Below are 19821 nucleotides of genomic sequence, written 5' to 3'. Positions count from 1 at the left end.
TCAGGTTTGTTCATTGACAATTTTGTATTTAATTTATAAACGTTGTATGTTTGTCTCACTCTCTTTTGTACACAAGCACCAAATCTCTTCTTCAGCATATTCACTGTATGATTAAGCCCTGCATGCGTTGAAAAAAAATCATAAGTAATGCAGGAAAAAATAACAATGTATTTGTAACTATTTCGGTGACATTTTTAACTGCCTCAAAAAATAAGAAGTCTCTGAAATATTCAAGTTGACATTATTTTCTATTTGGTTGTTAACCTGCCAGCTAAAACCACAAGCTTTTTTTTTTAAATTATTTTTATATTAACTAATTTATTGTAGCCAAGAGTGAGTTTTTGATTGGCTAGTTTGGTTATTATTGTAATAAAAGAAAAACGATACAAAACAAGTTAAAAGAAAATATTACATTTCTAAAGACATATTTAGTTAAATTAGTTCACAATCTTAACTAATAGGGAAAAGAAACATCAGATAATTATGAGTAATACATCATTCAGTAGTCTTGCACTGATTCTGTGTATTGCTGAAATAAATTCCTTTATATTTTTAAAAAAAGTTTAAACAATGTGATGAAATTTAAATCACACCTGTCATCAAATAACTGAGTCAAATCCCACAATGCCTCACAGATTTATCTGTATGTTTATAGAGAAATGAACCCACATCATCCTCTTAAAATCAGGCAGAATGCTCAAATATCCTCTCCATCATAAAGGAATTTTATATATATATATATATATATATATATATATAAAAAAAATCTAATTAGAGTAGAGTTGGTGTCATTCCTGAAGTGAAGGATTTGGAGAATCCGTTGCTTCCGAGCAGGGAAAAAAAAAAAGAAAACGAAGAAGGATGAAGGCACACCAAGCCTGGGCCCAGCCCACGGCTTTCTCTCCTGGCAGATTCCAGTTGAAAGTTAATTGGACGGGGAGAGGTCTGAGACGGGCTGCGCCGAGGCCCATTAGTGATTCCCCTGTCGAATGCAGAGCCACGAGGATCACAGATTCACAAATAGGAGGATTAAAATAATCAATAGCCTTGACTTCTATCGACCACACACACACACACACACACACACACACACACACACACACACACACAGAGTAATTAGTAGAGAACCTATTCAGTGGTGGACTATGACACCCTCCCGAACCTGAAGCACCCCACAACCTCACACACAATCTCCACTGTTTGACGGCGGTGGTGCCTAATGAGGGGAAATAGTTGTGACTGCTTGAGAAGAAAATGCAGGAAAAGGTCATGAAACCACTGAACAGCCTTTTACCGCTCATGTTAACGCCTTTGTATCTAAGAAAATTATGAAAATAAATAAATAAATCCTGTAACGCTTATGTTGAAGCATTTATTGCAAACAATAGACTAGAAATGGCCACACAAAGTCTTATATTTATCTCAACACAGATCTGATCACAACTGTATATAAACAGTGAAGTATGTTATGGTTCTTGCTTTAACACAGACTAGATCAAAGTAGCAACACTGCCCTCTTGTGTGACATGAGAAAACTGCAAAAAAATATATTTTACACACAACTGCTTCACATACTAAATTCACCTTGCTAGGACTGACATAGATCCCCTTTAACCTGCAGAATTACATGAGCTCTCACACATAAGTGAGAATTCATACAATATGTGAAAAATATTCAGAGCTTTTTCCTACATATGTTACACATCTGTTAAATTGAAGTATCGCCCATTTGGCCACAGTGTATTTAGCTATATTCAGCCAAAAATACAAAAATAAATAAAATCCACTTGGACACAAAAGCATTTCAGGAAAACACATTTATTTAAATGCAGCAACAAATTTTGGGCCAAATTTATAACATGGGGAATGCTTTGTAATGTTTCAAACTACAGTTTTTGATCATTTTTATGAATCTATCTGGGACATTACAGCCAAAGCAAGTCATAGAAATATGTATATGTGATATATATTATTGTCTTGCCCAATTTTAGTTACATCGTTACAGCTTATGGTGCATTTCGAAATGTTACAAACTATGCAAGCACAAATAATCCTCAATGAATACAAGGTTTATACATGTGAATAGATCTAAAAATGGTGCTTCATGGGTCTTTTCTAGGGAATGTAAAGGCACTTCTTAAATTAAAACTGTAAAATAAACTCATGTAAAAGGTTGGGGTGAGCTGGCAAAGCTAAATGGAAATATATAGGAATGTGATTCTGCAGAAATAAAAAAAAAAAACAAACAAAAAAAAAAAACAACAACTGTGATGCTCTTTATCCGTTCATTACCATCCGGACGAGTTCTGAAACAGAGAGAGAGAGGGAGAAAAAAACAGAGAGTTAGTTTTCTCACTAAAAACTGGAGATCTGCTCCAATTACAGCATGCAGGACCAAGAGCTGCTCCTCTTGAAGATGCTGCATTTGGAGGCAGATCTCCCATAGTCACCTCATCTAGAGCCAGGAAAAGGGGGTCAATTGAAGATGACAGACAGGGAAAAAGGTGAGGTAATTATTTCTATCTCCTATTCAGCCAAAGCTATTGGTCCTCTAAGATCAACAGAAAGTTGGTTAGAGAAGCCGTCCTCGCTGTTTGCCTTCCTCTAGCTGAGAAGCAGAGAAAAAGGAGGAGAAGATCAGGGGAGCTACAGTCCAGTCAGAGCAGCCAGCTACAAATTCAGTTTCCATCAGTAAATAAGAGAGAACAGTCAGCATAAGAGCAACTCCGTTACACTCTCTGGTTAGTAAAAAAATATAAAAGGGACTGGTCCACTCTCCTGAATCTGGTGGCTATGATATACATAATGTAATGTAAATGTAAGAGGACAGCAGCTAGATAGATCTAACACCTATAAAACCAATAAAAAGGGAAAAAAACACCAAGTTTAAAAAGCCCCATTAACATGCAAATGAAATTAGCAGCGCTGTCTAATAATCACCACAGTCAAAAGTGACCACCAGGCTTTCCCTGAATGAGACCAGTCTCTTCCCATTCTGTCCACCATATCTCCATACAACCTGTGGAGGAGCCATAGACACATGCAGAGGAGCATGCTGCAGCCAGGGGCCAAGGCAGAAGGCTGCAGGAGCAAAACAGAGCAGCAGGAGGCTATATGCATTAAAGCCTCACGTCTGCAGGGGGAGAGAGACCACCAGGCTTTCCCGCACAGCCTACTAGTGATGTCTACTTTTCAACAGGCAATCGTTTGTTAGCCAATATGAACTATGTGATGAGAAAAACAGACTAGCGTCTAGGAACTAAGTAGCAGGAAAGCCTGGAGGTGTCATCCCCCGGGTTTGGACAATGCCCGTACCGGCCCTCAGCCTGACATGATGTGACGAACAAATGCTGTGGAGGAAGAACATTTAACAGACTGTCAGCAATTAACTTCTGATCACAGCTTCTTAAAGAGCTTGATTAAAACGGATAAAGACACAACCAAATGATACGAACCATCCAGAGATGGCATGTTAAATATCGCTGGTCATTTACTACAACAAAAACATTTGCATTTCTTGTGATCCACTTTTAAATTGTTTTTTGTTCAGAAAGACTTGAGGCAAATTCAAACTTCACACTATAAAACATTCAGACAGTGCTCCCAACTCTGTGGTCATTTATATAGTGCTTGAATAGAAATAAGGCTCTATCCATCTCTAACTACAGATTATCAAATAAACAATCTCGACTAATTTCAAATAACATTAACCACAAAAGTCAATAAGATAAACTGTAGATTGTAGTCCAAGAAACGTGAAATTTGCTGATGCAAAATAACTTTTTGGCTTTGATGCCTTTAATGAACAAAGGAAAAAAAATCCTGATTTCTAATGTGATGTGCTGATCAAACGGCATTTGGTTTTTATCACTTCAATCATGTTAGAACTCAGGGTTTTTCTCTGTGGATCAGAGGAAATGCAGACTTTAATGCTAAACATGTTTGCACTTAATTAACCTAGCATTAAAAACTGAAACCTACTAGCAAACAGTGCTGCGCATTAAGAACATTTAAATATTACAAAAAGCTGGATTAAATGAAGTGGCTTTACTTCAGACTTATTGGAAGCAGAAGTTACTTTTGACACAAGTCTGTTTTCTTCTCACCTTCATAATTGATGCATCCATTTGCATCTTCATGTCCAGCCAGCAGTGTCTCCACTTCCTCTTCTGACATTTTCTCACCTGATGAACCAAAACGATGCACATTTTAATGTGACAAATAATAATAATTTATGTTTTATTGTCATCGTCTTTCGGTTTGCAAACTGATGTGTGACTAGAGATGAAAACGTGACGTACCTAACGTGGTGAGCACATGACGTAGTTCTGCTCCCATTACTGTGCCATTGCCCTCCTTGTCAAAAACACGGAGTCCTTCCACAAAATCCTCCATGGAGCCCTGATCTTTGTTTTTGGCGATGGCCTGGAACATGGGCAGGAACTGCTCAAAGTCGAGCATCTTGGTGTTCATCTCTGCAAAATGAGGAAAAAGCCTAGAAATTAGACAAATCAGGCTGAAGGGATTAAAAGCCTTACATTACAGGAAATTGATTTTTTTCCTCAGCCAAGACTTGAGGTTGAATATGCGTAATATTTGGAGCGATCTGAACGTGTGGGTGATCTTTTCCTGTTAAATGGATCAGCTGAGAAGTTAATGTTAACATAACAACAGGTGCTTATAAAGTCAAAGGTATTATACGGCCACAGACGCTGCGATATACCTTTGGTATCATGTTGCCGTTTTCTCTCTCAGTGAGGACAAGATACATCAGTCATCTCAAAACTGAACATTCTGCACAACAAAATTTTAACACTAATATGAGCTTTTAATAACTCTTCTCCTTGCGCCACTGACAGAGCTGACAACACCCACAAAACAGGGGTTTATATCCCTTTAAGCCTCCAAGTTTGTGACTTTTCTCTCACCCTCAGACTTGGGGTTGCCCAGCACTTTAAGCACCTCAGCGTTGACAGGGTTCTGTCCCAGGGCCCGCATCACGTCGCCACACTGGCTGTAGCTGATCTTCCCATCTCCTGTCCTGTCGAACAGCAGGAACGCCTCCTTAAACTCTGCGGCACACACAGACATGAAGCCAGTTAGCCAAAGAGCTGAATATTAAAATATAGCTGATGCATATAGAGAGAAGTGATGCACAGACAGGATGTGGACAACAAAGATTACAACACGGGCTGAGAATAAGAAGGCGCCCAAGCAGACTTGGAAAAATGTCAGATTATCACAAATAAGAACAATTCCATCTTAAGGGGATTTTACCTGGAGACTACAGATTCTGGAGAAAAAAAAAAACCGTGTGATTAAAATTTGTAACTATGGTTACATGTATTATTACAACGGATGAAAGCAACATCCTGTTCTCTGAGCTCAGCTTGGTGACGAGGCAAACTGCCTCGTAGGTTCCTCAATTCACCAAAATATTTACGTTAGTTATCTGGTCACAAGCACTCAATATTTCAACTTCATTAATAGGAAGCTACCCAATATGTATTTTTTACATTAATACACCACATGCTCTGTGAGTTTCCCTGTTTTTTGAATATGCATGTGTCCATAGAACAAATTTACCAAACATGCATGTCAAAAATCACCAGGTTTTTCCAAACAGTCGATCGACGCTTTGCCTTACAGAAGTATTCAAACTTCCTTAAATTTTTACTGTTTTGCTATATTAGAGCGACACACTTCAACACAAAGCAGTACACGGTTATGAAGTAGGAAGAAAAGGAAATGGGGTTTTAAAATGTTTGTAGAAAGAGTATGATCTGCATTTGCACTCAGCCCCTGTTTTAAAGAGAACTAAGTTTTGTTGCAGTTGCATGCATTTTTTTAAAGACTCTTCTTTGCCAGCTTTCTAATAAGTAAATTACTAAGCAAATTATATGTACAGACATAATTGTAAGACCATTTATTCTGATAATAGCTCAGTCTTCATAAGACTGGATTCAGTGCATCAGAACAGCCATTTTCAAGTCTTTCACAGATTCTCGTTTGGATTCAAGTCTAGACTTTGACTGGACCGTTTTAAAAACAAATACGCTTTGGTCAAAAAGGGTCAGCAATTTATTCAATTTAAAGAGCCACTTTTGTCACTGGAACAACAAAATTAAATTTCTCCAAGGCTCCAAAGGAAAATTGATTTTATAAATCGGTGTTAAATATATATATATATTTATTTATTTATTTATTTTTTGAAAGCTAGAGAAATTACACTAAAACTTATTAAAAATAATCATCTAGCATTTACAAAGGAAAAATAAAACACATTTTCTTTTTGGAATGATACCAGCTGATTGAGATGAAGATATTCAGCCCACTTAAAAATGTATAACATAGTTGGAGGTTAAAACATTGTTTTTAAAAGTCTTTACCATTGGTGTCGTTCTGCAGTTGACATTCTATGCAGCTTTTGCATAAAAACAGAGAACCACCGCTCCAAACACATTTCCTTACTTCTTTTATCATTTAAAAAAACAAAAATTGTCAGAGCCACACCACCACAAAATACTTAATGAAATCTCCAAAAAATACATGTTTTCGGAAAGTTACATATTAATAAACTGAATCCATTTAATTTAGGTTTAATAAGAGTTTGGTTGTCTTTATCAACTGTAAATGAGAGCACTGTCCTACTCTATCATCTGCAGTTTCAGTAAAGATAAAATGATAACATAGGCCGCTCAGACTCAGACATCAGGGAGACACAGGGTCAGATTACACAATATCCGTGCAGAAGGGTGTTCCTACTGTTCTGAAGAAAAGTATTCGCCAAAAAAGCCCTGGGACTGTTATGGAGTTTTTTTCTCCTGTTCTGAGGAATGTCTCTCTTCCCCTCTGGCCTGTTAGCACAATTCCCAGCACCATATTTGGTGCGAGAGGAGTGGAGAAAAGTAGGTGGAGAGTGAGAGCAGCTATGGCCTATTATGTCAAGGGAAGATTAAACAAACTAGTGCTGGGACAAGACCCATCCACCGCTTTTCTCCCACACCAAACATGGACACACACTGGAGATGAGCAACTCGGATCATTTCAGACAAAACGAGGTTAATGGCAGCCTGAAGAAACAAAACCAATGGGAGGAGAAGCGAGTTTAAGATGTCTGGGCTTTGCAAACAAAACATCTGAATACAAAAACAGTACAACACACGTCAAGCCTGGTAAGGATTGTAATGATGTTCATTATTACGAAGCTGGACAACAATGCAAAACACGTTCGGCTCCAAAGACCGACATGCAGATCACACCCTAAACACTCTGAACAGCCTCTGCGTTGTGAGCAAGGCGGAGGTTCTTCCCTCACTTACCATGAATCTGGTCCAGGTTAAATTCAATCTGGAAAGGACAAGCAGTTGCAAGTGGGGGGGAAAAAAGTGATGAAATAGTTCGCAAACAGAGGAAGAAAACCCTAAACCCAGGATTACTGCAACAAGCGGGTATAGAGCAGATCGACAATAGTGATAAAGAGCTAAGGGTCAGGAATGAAGGAGCGCCAAACAAGCAGGAGGAAAATGGAGATGTTCCCACAGATAGACTCTCACATGCGTAAATAAAAGAAACACTTACCGAGGATTTGATCTTCCGAGAAGTCAGACTGTTCAGGAAGAAATTAGGCGAGAGGAAATGGTTTTAAGGCGTTCTGGCTGCTGAACATATTTAACAGATATTGCGATAGACTCAAAAGGTAAACCCTCCAACTTGCATAGCATTCAGAAAATGTATCACACACGCAAGCAGTTAAGTAATAAAATGAGGTAATCGTATAACTGATCATTTGAAGCTAAAGCTAGCTCAACAAAAAGTTGTACTTCCGCTTGGGACGGGCTAACCCGTTCACATCTTTAAACTCATGTTAACCGCGCTGCGAAACTAACCTCTCCTTTATTAAACGCTTTCATTTAGATGCCCGACTCTATTACAGCCAATAAGTCCAGTGAAATGGACAAAAACCCACCATTTCTTTGCTGGCTGAGGTGTGTCCAAGGCGACGGAAACCCAAAGAATGTGACGGCTCGATTACAAGCGCAGAGAGAGAAAAGCCTTCACTGCGTCACGACGCAGAGTACGGACGAGGTGACGTCACCGCACAACTGCAGCACTCCTTATATAGAAACAAAAAGCTGGACACAAACCACAAAGGACCGATACTGAATCTCAAATATATTTCCATTTTGAGCTCCCATAAAATATAGATTTACATTTTCTGCTAAGATATGTTATGCTAAATGTATTTTTACATAATGAAACATTCGCTGGACCGCTTCTCATATTTAAACTTAGTCTGGGAATTTATATCACTGTTCGATAATAAATAAAGAAGCAAATGTAAAAACTATTTCAAAAACATTTTTTTCTGAAAACATTTTTCAATGTGTCACTGACTTTTAAAAAAATAATTATTTATTTTCTGTAGTCTCTTATTACTTGTTTTTTGGAAAACAATATTGGGAATCATAGCAATTGTTTATTGCTGTCATGATGTTGTTTGTCCCGATTCTTTTATATTTTTTTTATTCAGCGCTGATGAAAATCTTAATACAGTGCTAAAAACTTTCAACTGGAGTTGCAGTTGAATCGTAACTGAGCTGTAAGTTGAGCTTGAAAATGCAAGAAGATAAAACAAGTGGATAAATGTTTGAAAACTAAACTGAATATAAGCATACAGTGTTAATCAGATAATCAAAAGTTTAAGAATATTTGCCAAACAAACTTCAAAACAGAACTAGAAATCTTAAGAAAGGGATGAAGGGAAATTTGTTTAGACATGACATCAGCGTTTTCAGTGGACTGGTAAGAATATTATACCATGTGGTGGAGTGCAACAATGACCTAGAATTGATGGCCATCTTTGAAAACCTTGCTGGCTGTACATCTATGAAACATTTTCTATGAAATTTAGATCAGGAAAACAAGCTGCATGGTTCAAAATAGAGATTTAGAGCAAACTCAGAACAACAACATCTTGTTAATTTCCACTTGGTTTATGATAGACATGTCTCTCTGCTGCACGGTGCTGGCTGAATGGAAGACACCCCACTTCCAACTCAAGCACATTACCAATTTCTGGAGCAGTCTCTGCGCATGGCCTATACGCTACACACAATCAAGGGTTATCTTTGAATTCTAGACGCACAAACCATCCAAAAACAGAGCAATAAAGAAAAGCGGACTTGAAAAACACAACACATCTTTTCAGGGCAGTTTAAGTTTATTATTGTTGTTCTTCTTATTATTGAAGTTTTGGAATTTTGTTTTTTTCTCTAGTTGGGAGTTTGACCACAACTAAGAACCAGAGTGACTTTGATTTGGCTATTAGCACTGAGAATATGTGGACATGCATAAATAATGTACCTGAGGTCAGTGAGGTCATAGACTGAGGATGCATGTCTTAAGAGCCTGTCAATGCAGTCCACTTACCAGTCATCTGTGACCCCTCCGTGGACATGCATGGCTTACGTACTGTCACATGCTAAATGAGGCATTCACTTCACAAAGCCATGCAATGCAACGTAACACACAAAGTTCCTGAGGGGGGCAGCAAAGCTATACTGTTAGGCAAACTCAGACACATTACCAAAACCCAATATGAGGCATTATTAGTTTGTGATATGAATGTATGCTGACATTTTATATAGAAATGTTGATTTAAACTTGATTACCAAGTGATTTCATTTGTTGTGGGTGCTTTTCTTTGTGTTTTGTGAGGTAAGACTCTACCTTACCTCACAAGATGTTTATTTTCATTGAGGCTAAACAGCGTAAAGTTGGCTTCATCTAACTATTAATTCTTTCTTCAAAAGACATTTGGCTTGACCACATGGGCAACTGTAAATATCAATCGGGCTTTGATTCAGGTGGTGATTCTTTCTTGGTCTACAACTTCTTAGTCCATGTTGATGTTACAATATCAACATGTAGCATGTTGATGTATTGTATTCGCAGCACTTTGCTTTTTCCACTTGTTGCTATGTCACAGCTTTATTCCAAATTGTATTAAATTAATGTCTTCCTTCAAAATTCTACACATTTTTTTGCTGCGTGTTTTGCAAATTTAAAAGCCAAGAAAACGCATTCACGTAACTATAGCCTTTTCTTAATACATTGTTTATCTACCTTAAAAATGATGATGCAAGCTTAGCATCTTATCTTTAGACAGTTTGACCCATTCTTCTTTGCAGTACTTGTCAAGCTCCATCAGTTTGGATGGAGTTGTCTGTACTGTCATTTTTCAGATCTCTCCAGAGATGTTAATACGGATTCAAGTCTGGATTCTGGGTTGGCCACTCCAGGATAAATCTTTACTGCAAACATATTTTGTACAAGGAATAATATCAGTTCCTTTTTTACAGAACTAACTCTGGGTGTCCTTCACTATTTTAATTGTTAAATTACCTTAAAAGTGTATTATTTTTTACATTTTCTGCTAGTCTGTTGCTTAGTGCCTTTAGAAAGTAGGCCACTGAATCTCTTTAAAAAGAAAATAGCTCACACTGTAGCAGGGAACTTGCTCTCCTTCCCCAAGGAGGCAAACTGACTGACAGCCAGCACTCAGTGCCCCATTTTGTTTCACAACTTAGATTATCTATAAATCAAAATTAAATGTGGTCAAAATAGAGTACATCCGCTCTAATAGAGAGCGATCTAGCAAATGATTGCATTCGTGTTAATTTAAAATTATTTGGTGTAATTGCAGGTTATTCTTCTTTACTACCGCAAAACAAAAAATATTAGCTGACAGAGTATGTATATATGCCATGATCGAAATGAGGTCTGAGAAGATGGGAGCAAATTCTCACACTTAATAAATGCCCCACACAGGCTTTGTCCCCTAAATATTCAGGAATCACTCACCTCCATAGTGCTGGGGTCGAATGGTGAATCAGAAGGACGCAGCATCCTTGGCTTCTGCTCTGAAATCGGTTTTGGAGCTGCAGGTGTTGCTGGCAAACAGGGGAAAGGCGGACCAAGTCGTGCTTCGGCCACTGGTGAAGGAGACTTCTTAATGGAAGGTTCTCTTTTAGGAGCCATTCCCGACATCTAAGACAACCTGAACTTAGTGAGAGTTTGCGGTAAAAGCTGCTGGTGTGGCTGCTGCAAAAAGGAATACAGAGCTGTGAAGTAAAGTGTGCCAGCTGGGTGAGTCCCATGGAGCAGAGGAGGAGGCGAGCAGTGGTGTGATGCTGATGATGCTCAGGGACGAAAGTAGGTGAATGATGAAGAGGTGGATGTAGGGAACAACATGAGTAGAAATGAAAGGCAAAATGTAAGAGGAGTGGGATGAAAGCAAGTGCGGAATGTGGAAAAGGTGACATATATTTAGAAATAAGCTTGGCTGTGCTGACTCTACATGCTTTTATTTGGGTCAGATATGTAAGAGATGTAAACTGGGATTTTATTCACAGGGGAGCAGAGGAAAGGTGTGCTAGGAAGGGTGAATATGATTTTGCTTTTATGACAGTACTGCTAATGCAAGTGCAACATGCACACAGTGGAAACTTGAGACGTTAAGATACACAATCACATGAGAATGTACATAGTTGTTGAATGAATTCCTATTAAATATGCCTGATCAGAAATAGACATTTGAATTTATTTATTCAATCGATTCTACAAGAACATTTGAAGCAGTTGTACAAGAAAAATCAGAACAAAGAAACACGATGAGAAAATGGAGATATCGCTAGATGTCGCTAAAACGTAACCTGACGGAGATCCCAGCGCAACTTCTAAACATAGGAATTAGTAACACATTAGGAGCAATCTATCTATCTATCTATCTATCTATCTATCTATCTATCTATCTATCTATCTATCTATCTATCTATCTATCTATCTATCTATCTATCTATCTATCTATCTATCTATCTATCTATCTAGCTATCTAGCTAGCTATCTAGCTATCTGTCTGTCTGTGCAAATTAGAAAACAGATTTACAACTTTTGGCGTCACTCCTTGGGATTATCCAATAATTGCTAATGCTCCCTCTTCCTCAGACTTTGGGCACAATTCATCGCGCGCTCAATGGGCCTTGAAATCACCGTTTAGGCGTCTCGTGCATCAAAACAATGGGGATGTAAGACCCTCGCTGTGAGCCCAACGGCGCTTCTGTGGCTTTAATGGTGCGCCAAACAAGCCGAAAACAAAGTGTAATAAAACGGTTATATCACACTTTATAAATATATAGGTATATATTACGGTACATATATATTTGTCATATTTTTGATTTGTTGATGATTTCTGTATGCTAGCGTTATATTGTCTCACCAGCTGATTGCTGATGAGTCTGCCGAGCAGACAGCTCACTGTCAAACGGTTTAAGAAGATTAGCGTGGCCTCGTGTTTTCTTCATCATTTCCAACAATAATCCACCCCAAACAGGCCAACAGTAAGCACTGCTATATTTGCTTCGGGGAAGATTATCGCCATTATGCTTATATGTAGTAGCTGGAAAAATTAAAATATCATCTTCTTGCTTTTTTCCAGATGTTTGTAAACTGATGTCTAAAACGTATTTTCCAAACAATCAGACCTTTAATTGTAAACATTACAAATTGTCTTGGGTTTTGAGGTAACTGCTCTGTACAGGTATCCTTTTCAGTCAGATTAAGAAGCTCAAGAACTTTACCAAGTACGCATTTAATAGTTTGATTTTTGACAACTTTATAAAATAGCCAATGATTCATATGAGGAAAATCAGACTTGTTTACTAAACACTGAATGGATTAACTTCTGAAAACCATACTATGCACTTCACATATTCTTTCCAGCTCCATTTGAAAGTAAATCCTTGTCATAATCGTTATTACTTTGATTATTAAAACCCACATTTCTAATCATATAGCAGTACCTCTATAGTACTTATCTTAGAAAAAAGATCATGAGTAAGAATGTCCTTCTTTATCAGCGCTAAAACATAATAATAATATTTTATTTTTGTCCTGGTGCTTTTGGAAACCAAAGATTCAGACATTTAAATATTAAAAAAGGGAACATTGGTCAATTTTCTCTATTTTCTTCCTCCAGATAAGGATTGTGAAAGCAGATTAAATTACTACAATTTAAAGGAAATGCTTTAACAGATTCTCCAAGGTGCCCCAACTGACTAATGAAATTATTGCACTGTTCCCTCTTAATGTCATTCAAAGTCCCTCCCTGCATCAGCAAATCTCCACACCACCTGATTTATTTTTAATGATATTACACCCTCAGTCGACTGTGTCATGGTAATAATCAGGGTGCTGCAGCTGCCTCTAGATCACATTAGCCAGCCTTAATATTGACAGTGCTGGGCCCAAGACACAAAGAGGTTACAGGGAGAGGGAGCTTAAAGGAGGATAGCCATGGGTTTTCTGCGGGAGGCAGAGGAGATGGAGGCCAGTGATCCTCCAGTTCACTATGCCCTGGAGGACTGACACCGTCATTATGCAGCTTTTCTTATAGTTCTGTGGTGCTTTAAATTCATCGGTGCCAGAAGTAGACCCCACCTTTCCTCAAGACATCAAAGACAAAACTGATGGCAATGTAACTCCCAGCATTTCTTTCTCTGGGTTCTGTGACCGGCCAAGACAGCTGCACCCTGAGTCGATTCATCCTGTGAAGAGACATTTGGATGAGGCTCAGAGGTAACAGCTCTGCAGGGATAACTTTGCAGCAGGATTACAGAGAAACTCATTTTCTGGAATATAGTTTCTTTTTTTTTTCTTTTTTTTTTTTTTTTACAAACATCATTGTTTTATTATTGTTTCATAATTAGGTTGATCTGTTGATTTTTATATATACATATATTCACAATAATTTTGTTAATGCTCTAGAATAAACACACTTTTCTGTTATTTTTAATCAGAATAAGGCTTCATCCGTTAACCAAATTTATTTTTTAGGCTTGTCTCTTTGGTCTATTTGCATAATGGTCACACTGGGATTCGGATGAGGCCACTTGTGGGATGCTCGCACCTGATCACAGATACACTGTGGCTCATTGCCAATCACAACTTTACTGTTGATTCTTCTCAGTGAGGATAACCTCTTCTATTTGTCCTCTTCGGATTGTACATAATCAGCAAGAAGTTGCAGAGCTGTAAAATATTATCCTCCCAACCCAAATTGTGGTTTAGTCTGAAGGTGGGGGGGGGGGGTTGTGTGGGGGCCCTCAGATTAGCGTTGTTGATTAGTGGTTGGGTGTAATCCTTTCAGGCCTTCTCTCTCCAAAACACCCCAGGGATATCCCCGTCTCCCTGAGGACCAGTAGCGTGGCAGATGGATCCCCCTCCCTCCCCCTTGTTCTGCCCCCTCCAGCAGCGCACCAAAAAACAGTGTTGATGTCCTGGGACGGAGGTTGTAAAGTATCCTGAATATGAAACCACAGGCACCTTTGTTTAATGGCTCTCTCCCCACTTAGTGAGAATTGCCCCCGGGCCTGATTCCCATTCTACGTTCACGTTTCTGCTTGACTGGAATGTTTTCCAAACCCTTAGCTAGAACAGAGAAGATTAAGCGGCAAGCAATCTGCTCGTATTGCCAAGATGAAATGCTGCTAGATCTTATCAAAATTCACTGTGGGGTCCATTAGAATTATGCTGTTGACACAATAGTTTAATGGACATGATAGAATGTGTATAGAGAAGACGATGGTCTTGAGTCAGACCGGACCTTGACACTCTCTCTGATCTGATATCAGATGCAGATAACTGACCACTTGTCTGTTGGAGAAATATATGTAAATGTAACTCAATGTAATATAAAGATTTTATGAAATGACCTAACAGTTCCACTTCTGTTCACAAAAAAGTGTTGAGAATTTTGATTTATACTAAAATATTTCTGTTTCTGTGAAGATTATTTAATAAACTCTAGATTAGTGGTTCTCAACTTTTAATGTCACCCCGAGAATTTTTTTAAGAACCACAAACTAAAAAGTAATTTTATAACAGGACAAGAAGAAATTTTCACTTTGCGTTTGTTCGGCATACAAACATCAACAAAAGTAATATTCATCTCCAATGTCACATCTTAAATGAAGCTCACTGATTGTGAACTTCATTTCTACACAAAAGTGAGAATGTCTACGTCTGAAGTTGGAAAATGTTGAAGAAAGCTCAGTAGCAGTTGAAATTCAACATAGAAAAGTCAGAGATTTTTCCCAGTTCAGGTTTTTTCAAGGGACCTGGATCTAAAACATGGCTAAATTGAGTAAATCCAAGTTTTAAATCCACAAGTTGATGGAACACAGCATAACTGAAGCACTTTTTCCTGGTTAAAGGTTTGATCAGTCTTGCTCTACTGTTTATCTTGTCAACATTTGCAACCACAATATCCTCTGAGGGAAGCACTGAAACCATCAGTGGTACTTATTCCACTTTTTCAGAACACCTGCCATTGTAATAATATGAAAGAATATTATGATGATACCAACATTTTCCTCCACAGTCACTTTCTTTTCTATGATCCCAATGTCCCCACTAGTTACCTAAGATCTTGATGTATTTCAGGTGCAGGCTGATAATTGCACACGTTCTCCTGCATTGTCAGTAAAACGGTTTTGTTCAGAAGAAAGTCTCCAGTCAAGAGCTTGAATTCTTGATCTGTTGTGGTTCAGTAACAAGCCCTGGAGTCTGGTTGTGGAACCTGACGGAGTTGCTGTCATATTGAACAGCATGATATGTTCAAGCCCCTTAAGATTTTAGAAGCTGGGCGCTTGACTTAAAGAAGAAATAAACTTCAAGTAGTTAGGTGGCTTATTGGCAATTGTAGTTTCAATCCTATGGCTTGCCCAATTCAAAGTCCTTTGTGATTGTGATATTATACACAACTGATATTGTAATGTCGACTACAATTCAATTTATTGTGCAGCTGTGTTCTGGATTACCAATTGGAAAGATGTTTTATGTCTTTAAAAGTTTTATTTCGACATAAAAGTTAATGAATCAAAGTCTGCTGTGTGCAAACACTCATTGTCCTTAGGCCTGCCAGTCTTTCTTTAATCTTCCGTTAGGCAAAGTTAGAACATAACTTGAAAACAGAGTGTGCACATGATGTCACAAAAAAACCAAAAACATCTGGTTCACAAGTGGAAAATTATTTATTGGACAATGATACAAGTTTATCTCTGCAGCTTTACCACCCATGTGCCACATCACCCCTCCCGTGTCTTAGCACGCCAACTCCTCGCACAAATCCAGGCTCCTTTTATGATCGCTGCGAGGGGCTCAGCTTTCAGGAGCAGGCCAAAGAGCATGTGTGTAGACCAGGGCTTTAATTCCTATTGTGTTGGTGTTGTCTTGATGTGTGCGAGTGTGTCTGCGCTTTGGCAAGGGAGGCAGAGGGAGATGGAGACGAAGAAAAAAAAAAGACAGAAACAAGGACCCATCTGTCAGCATATACTGCGCGAATCCCTCCCAATCCACTCGCAGTCCCTGGGGACACAAGTGCGACACAACTCACTTGTGGCAGTTTTTTCTTTGTCGAGGAAAAGGGTGATCCCAAAAACGAGCAACAATAACGGTCTTGTTTTGGACACCTTAAAAGAAAATGTCAAACAATAATGTACTTTTTTTTCTGTTTTCTTTTCTTTTTTCTAAATGTTGGCAAGAAATGTAATAAGTTGCTATGCATGAGAAACACATTCAATGGAATCAAAAGAAACTCATGAAAAGTATGTTCAGATCACACATTCACAGTGACCTCTTCCACTGGGTTAGCTATCTGTGTTATACCCTAAATGAGAGTAGGCTGATTTCCCTTCCTCATAGTCATTTGGGAGACCATGGGGATTGTGGGGAGACTGGCAGGCTCCAATTCCCCATTCAGGCTGCAGGTGTGTGGCGGCCATTCTCACCCTCATGGGATGGAAGGGGATTGCTGGCTACGTGTTTGGAGGTAAGAGTGCATGTACCTGGGGAGCTCTGGGCACATCTTATTAGTCACACATACACACACACAAACAGGCTCCTCTCTCTCCATCCACATGCCTTCATGACCAGTGAGTGCACTGACCAGGAGCTATTGGGACCATTGGGTGGACGGATGCTGCCTCAGCACCAGGCATCTTCAGTCTGAACAGAGTGACGCCTGCGCATCTAAGCAACAGATACGCCCGCCCACCCGGCGCTTCCTCCATTCGGCCATCTGTTAGAAGGTGCCCAATAAATCGTTGGATGAGACTCTGTTGTAGGTTAAGTCAATGCTGTCGATCAAGCAAAGGTCCACGTCTTTATTCCCATCCATGGAAACGTGTGGGACGCTTAAAAACAAGACGTGTATCCTCCGCTCCTGAGTTCAGTCACGAGCGCAGCTGTGCGCAGTAGCGCGCACAATGGGATCAATGTGGGGGCACGTGCGGCTCGGGAGACCCAGGCTGTCAGCGGCCAATGACAAAGGACTCCTACTGCGCCGCGGCTCGCCATGCACGAGACTGGCGGGCTTGTATTATCTCCGGCACTTGTAGTTCAAGCGGTGGAAAAGTTTTTCTTTTTTTTTTGTTTTTTTTTTTTTTGTTTGTTTTGTTATTGATTTTGGAATGTGTGTCTCTTGTCGGGCCAATGGTTAAAAAAGCTCTTCGGATTATATAAAAACATTTAAACAGAAATATATAACTAAGTAAAGGAATACAGCAATTTAAATCACAGTAATTGACAACAATGCAAGCAGTTAAATGACACATATGCTTGGATTAAAAGAAATAAGTGTTGTGGACTGGATTCATGACAACATCCGACATGTGCATAAGGCCTGCATATGGGTTTTCTTTAGGTTCCTGAGTGAGGCTTGGCTCGCAATTGGCTTTTTCTATAGAAACCCACTTGGATTCATCAATTGCAACTCATATCAGCAAAATCTGGCACTCTATGCAGGTCTTGGCTAGGACACGGGTGTCTAAGAAACATTTTTGAAATTGCAGAACATAACTGGCAAGCGTATGGGTCAGAGTTGCTCTATGTGAAACTTATAGGCAATTTACATGGCGTTATTATGTAACCAGGGGACAATCCCATCTGGAGCCCAATTCCTTCTCATATATGTGCCATATGTGAATTCTGGCAGGGATCTGGGTCAGTTTCCCCCTTCTCCAATTTGTAAACCATTTTGTACTATGAGGTAAACCATATGCCCATGTACTTCAATCATTGCAGTTTAGTATTCATTGCATTTAAGTATTTTTCATAAATGATGCAGAAACAGCCACAAAAATGAACAGATTTTGTATCTAATTTAATTTAATTGTAAAGTAATATCAAAAACTTTTGTTGAGCAATTTTAGTTTTCCTTCCCTTTTTGAGTTAGTTTACTTGGTGAATAGGTTTTCGACAATCTTAATCACGCGTATCATTTCCCTAATGACAAAAGATGCTATTTGTAATAAAAAGGTTACACAACAATTTTAATGAGGAAAAAAATCCCAAGAGCATTTATGCAATAAAATAAGTAGTCAGCTATCATTTTGATGGCAGATGGCTATCATCAAAATGACTAGTTGGTAGTCAAAATGACCACAGTTGGTCAAAATGTACAACATTTTAACTGGTCAAATTTTAAATATGATTCCCATTAAATTTTAATTCTCAGACTCCTTTGTTAAGAAGAAGTCTTGCTCTTAAGATTGAAGTAATTACAACCAATTTAAAATTTCCTCCAACAGAACATAATCGCAGAATCCCTAAGATTTACTTCTGTCACTTTAAGAGCTGTACGTACTCAGAAATTCTCAGTGATCGGCCGCCTAAATGAAGTACCTGCAACTCCATTACTGAGTTAATCGATTAAATAATCAGATTGTCTTCCAGGGCAGAATATGACGCCAAAATGGAAGAAAACAATCGAATGAACGAGTGAAAGACGCACACACCTGCTCATCACGCACCAAGCTGTCATAATCATTTAAATACGCGCGCAAGGAGGAGCGTCTCTTAACACTGAGTTTAACTAAGTGGAAAATTCCTAATCCAACCGACTAATGACGAGATGTATAGTCGGGTGGGGTGACGCAGTCATAGTATTATAGAACATAGGTAATAATTATTTCATTCTGAATTCTAGAAAACATAATATTGCCTTTATTGCAAAGGTTTACTGTCATTCTTTAACGAAATTATCAAATAAATGCGAAAGTCACAGAGAATGTCAATAAAAATAAACTACAAATGTGTACATACGTTGAGATATAGCAGTAGTTGGGGTAGGCAACAGATCAGATGATTTATGTAATATTTTTTGCCCTAGAAAGCACAATTATAGTTTAGTTCATTTTGGGGGGCAATTTGTAAGAAAAAACAACAACAACAATAACAACAACAAAAACTTGGGTATGTACAATCAAAAATGAATGAGAAAAAGTACAGAGGAAATTAATACACTCACTAAATTATGTTTGGGTTTGAAAGAAAGAAATACAAATCTGAACACATTTACTTTCAATCCGAACTCAAATACAAAGACTACTCCTATTCTCAGGACTGCCACCCTCTCAATGTTTCTGGACCCCTTGACTTGTAAATGAGGGGTTACAAGTGCCTCCGGGAACGCGCCCCAACTCGTTCTCAGAGGGCGACCCTCCCAGTCACGAGAGCGCCACGCGCTTTTGGATAAGTTTGTTGGTGGGTGGGGCGGAAGAGGGTGGGGCTTACCCGGCTAAAGCCAAAGCACATCAGCCTAATCATGTCATTTGGAGATGAAAGTTCCGAGTGCGTTCATGGCTGTTTGACTTTGGCACAGAGGCGGATGACAGTGGAGGAGAAGAAAAAAAATCCGCAGCTACTCTGGACTTATTGCCTGAATTTCTCAAAGTTCTCTACTCATTTGCGCAGTGCTGT

At 38.8% G+C, this 19821-nt stretch overlaps 1 protein-coding gene across 1 annotated transcript; it reads right to left on the bottom strand.

The window, feature by feature from the left end:
* Positions 1–1802: 1802 nt before the first annotated feature.
* zgc:153867 (myosin light polypeptide 6) lies at positions 1803–11043 on the bottom strand. The gene is made up of 6 exons (XM_014992107.2): positions 10867–11043; positions 7582–7609; positions 4929–5072; positions 4302–4475; positions 4107–4184; positions 1803–2306 (listed from the first exon to the last, which is right to left on the bottom strand). The coding sequence occupies exons 1-6, from the start codon at positions 11041–11043 to the stop codon at positions 2278–2280; spliced, it is 630 nt and encodes a 209-aa protein (XP_014847593.2). The 3' UTR covers positions 1803–2277.
* Positions 11044–19821: the final 8778 nt, after the last annotated feature.

This window comes from Poecilia mexicana, unplaced genomic scaffold, assembly GCF_051168715.1.
Source record: "Poecilia mexicana isolate PSO_F unplaced genomic scaffold, ASM5116871v1 scaffold_7, whole genome shotgun sequence".
NCBI lineage: Eukaryota > Metazoa > Chordata > Actinopteri > Cyprinodontiformes > Poeciliidae > Poecilia > Poecilia mexicana.
This window is presented reverse-complemented; position numbering and strand designations above follow the sequence as displayed.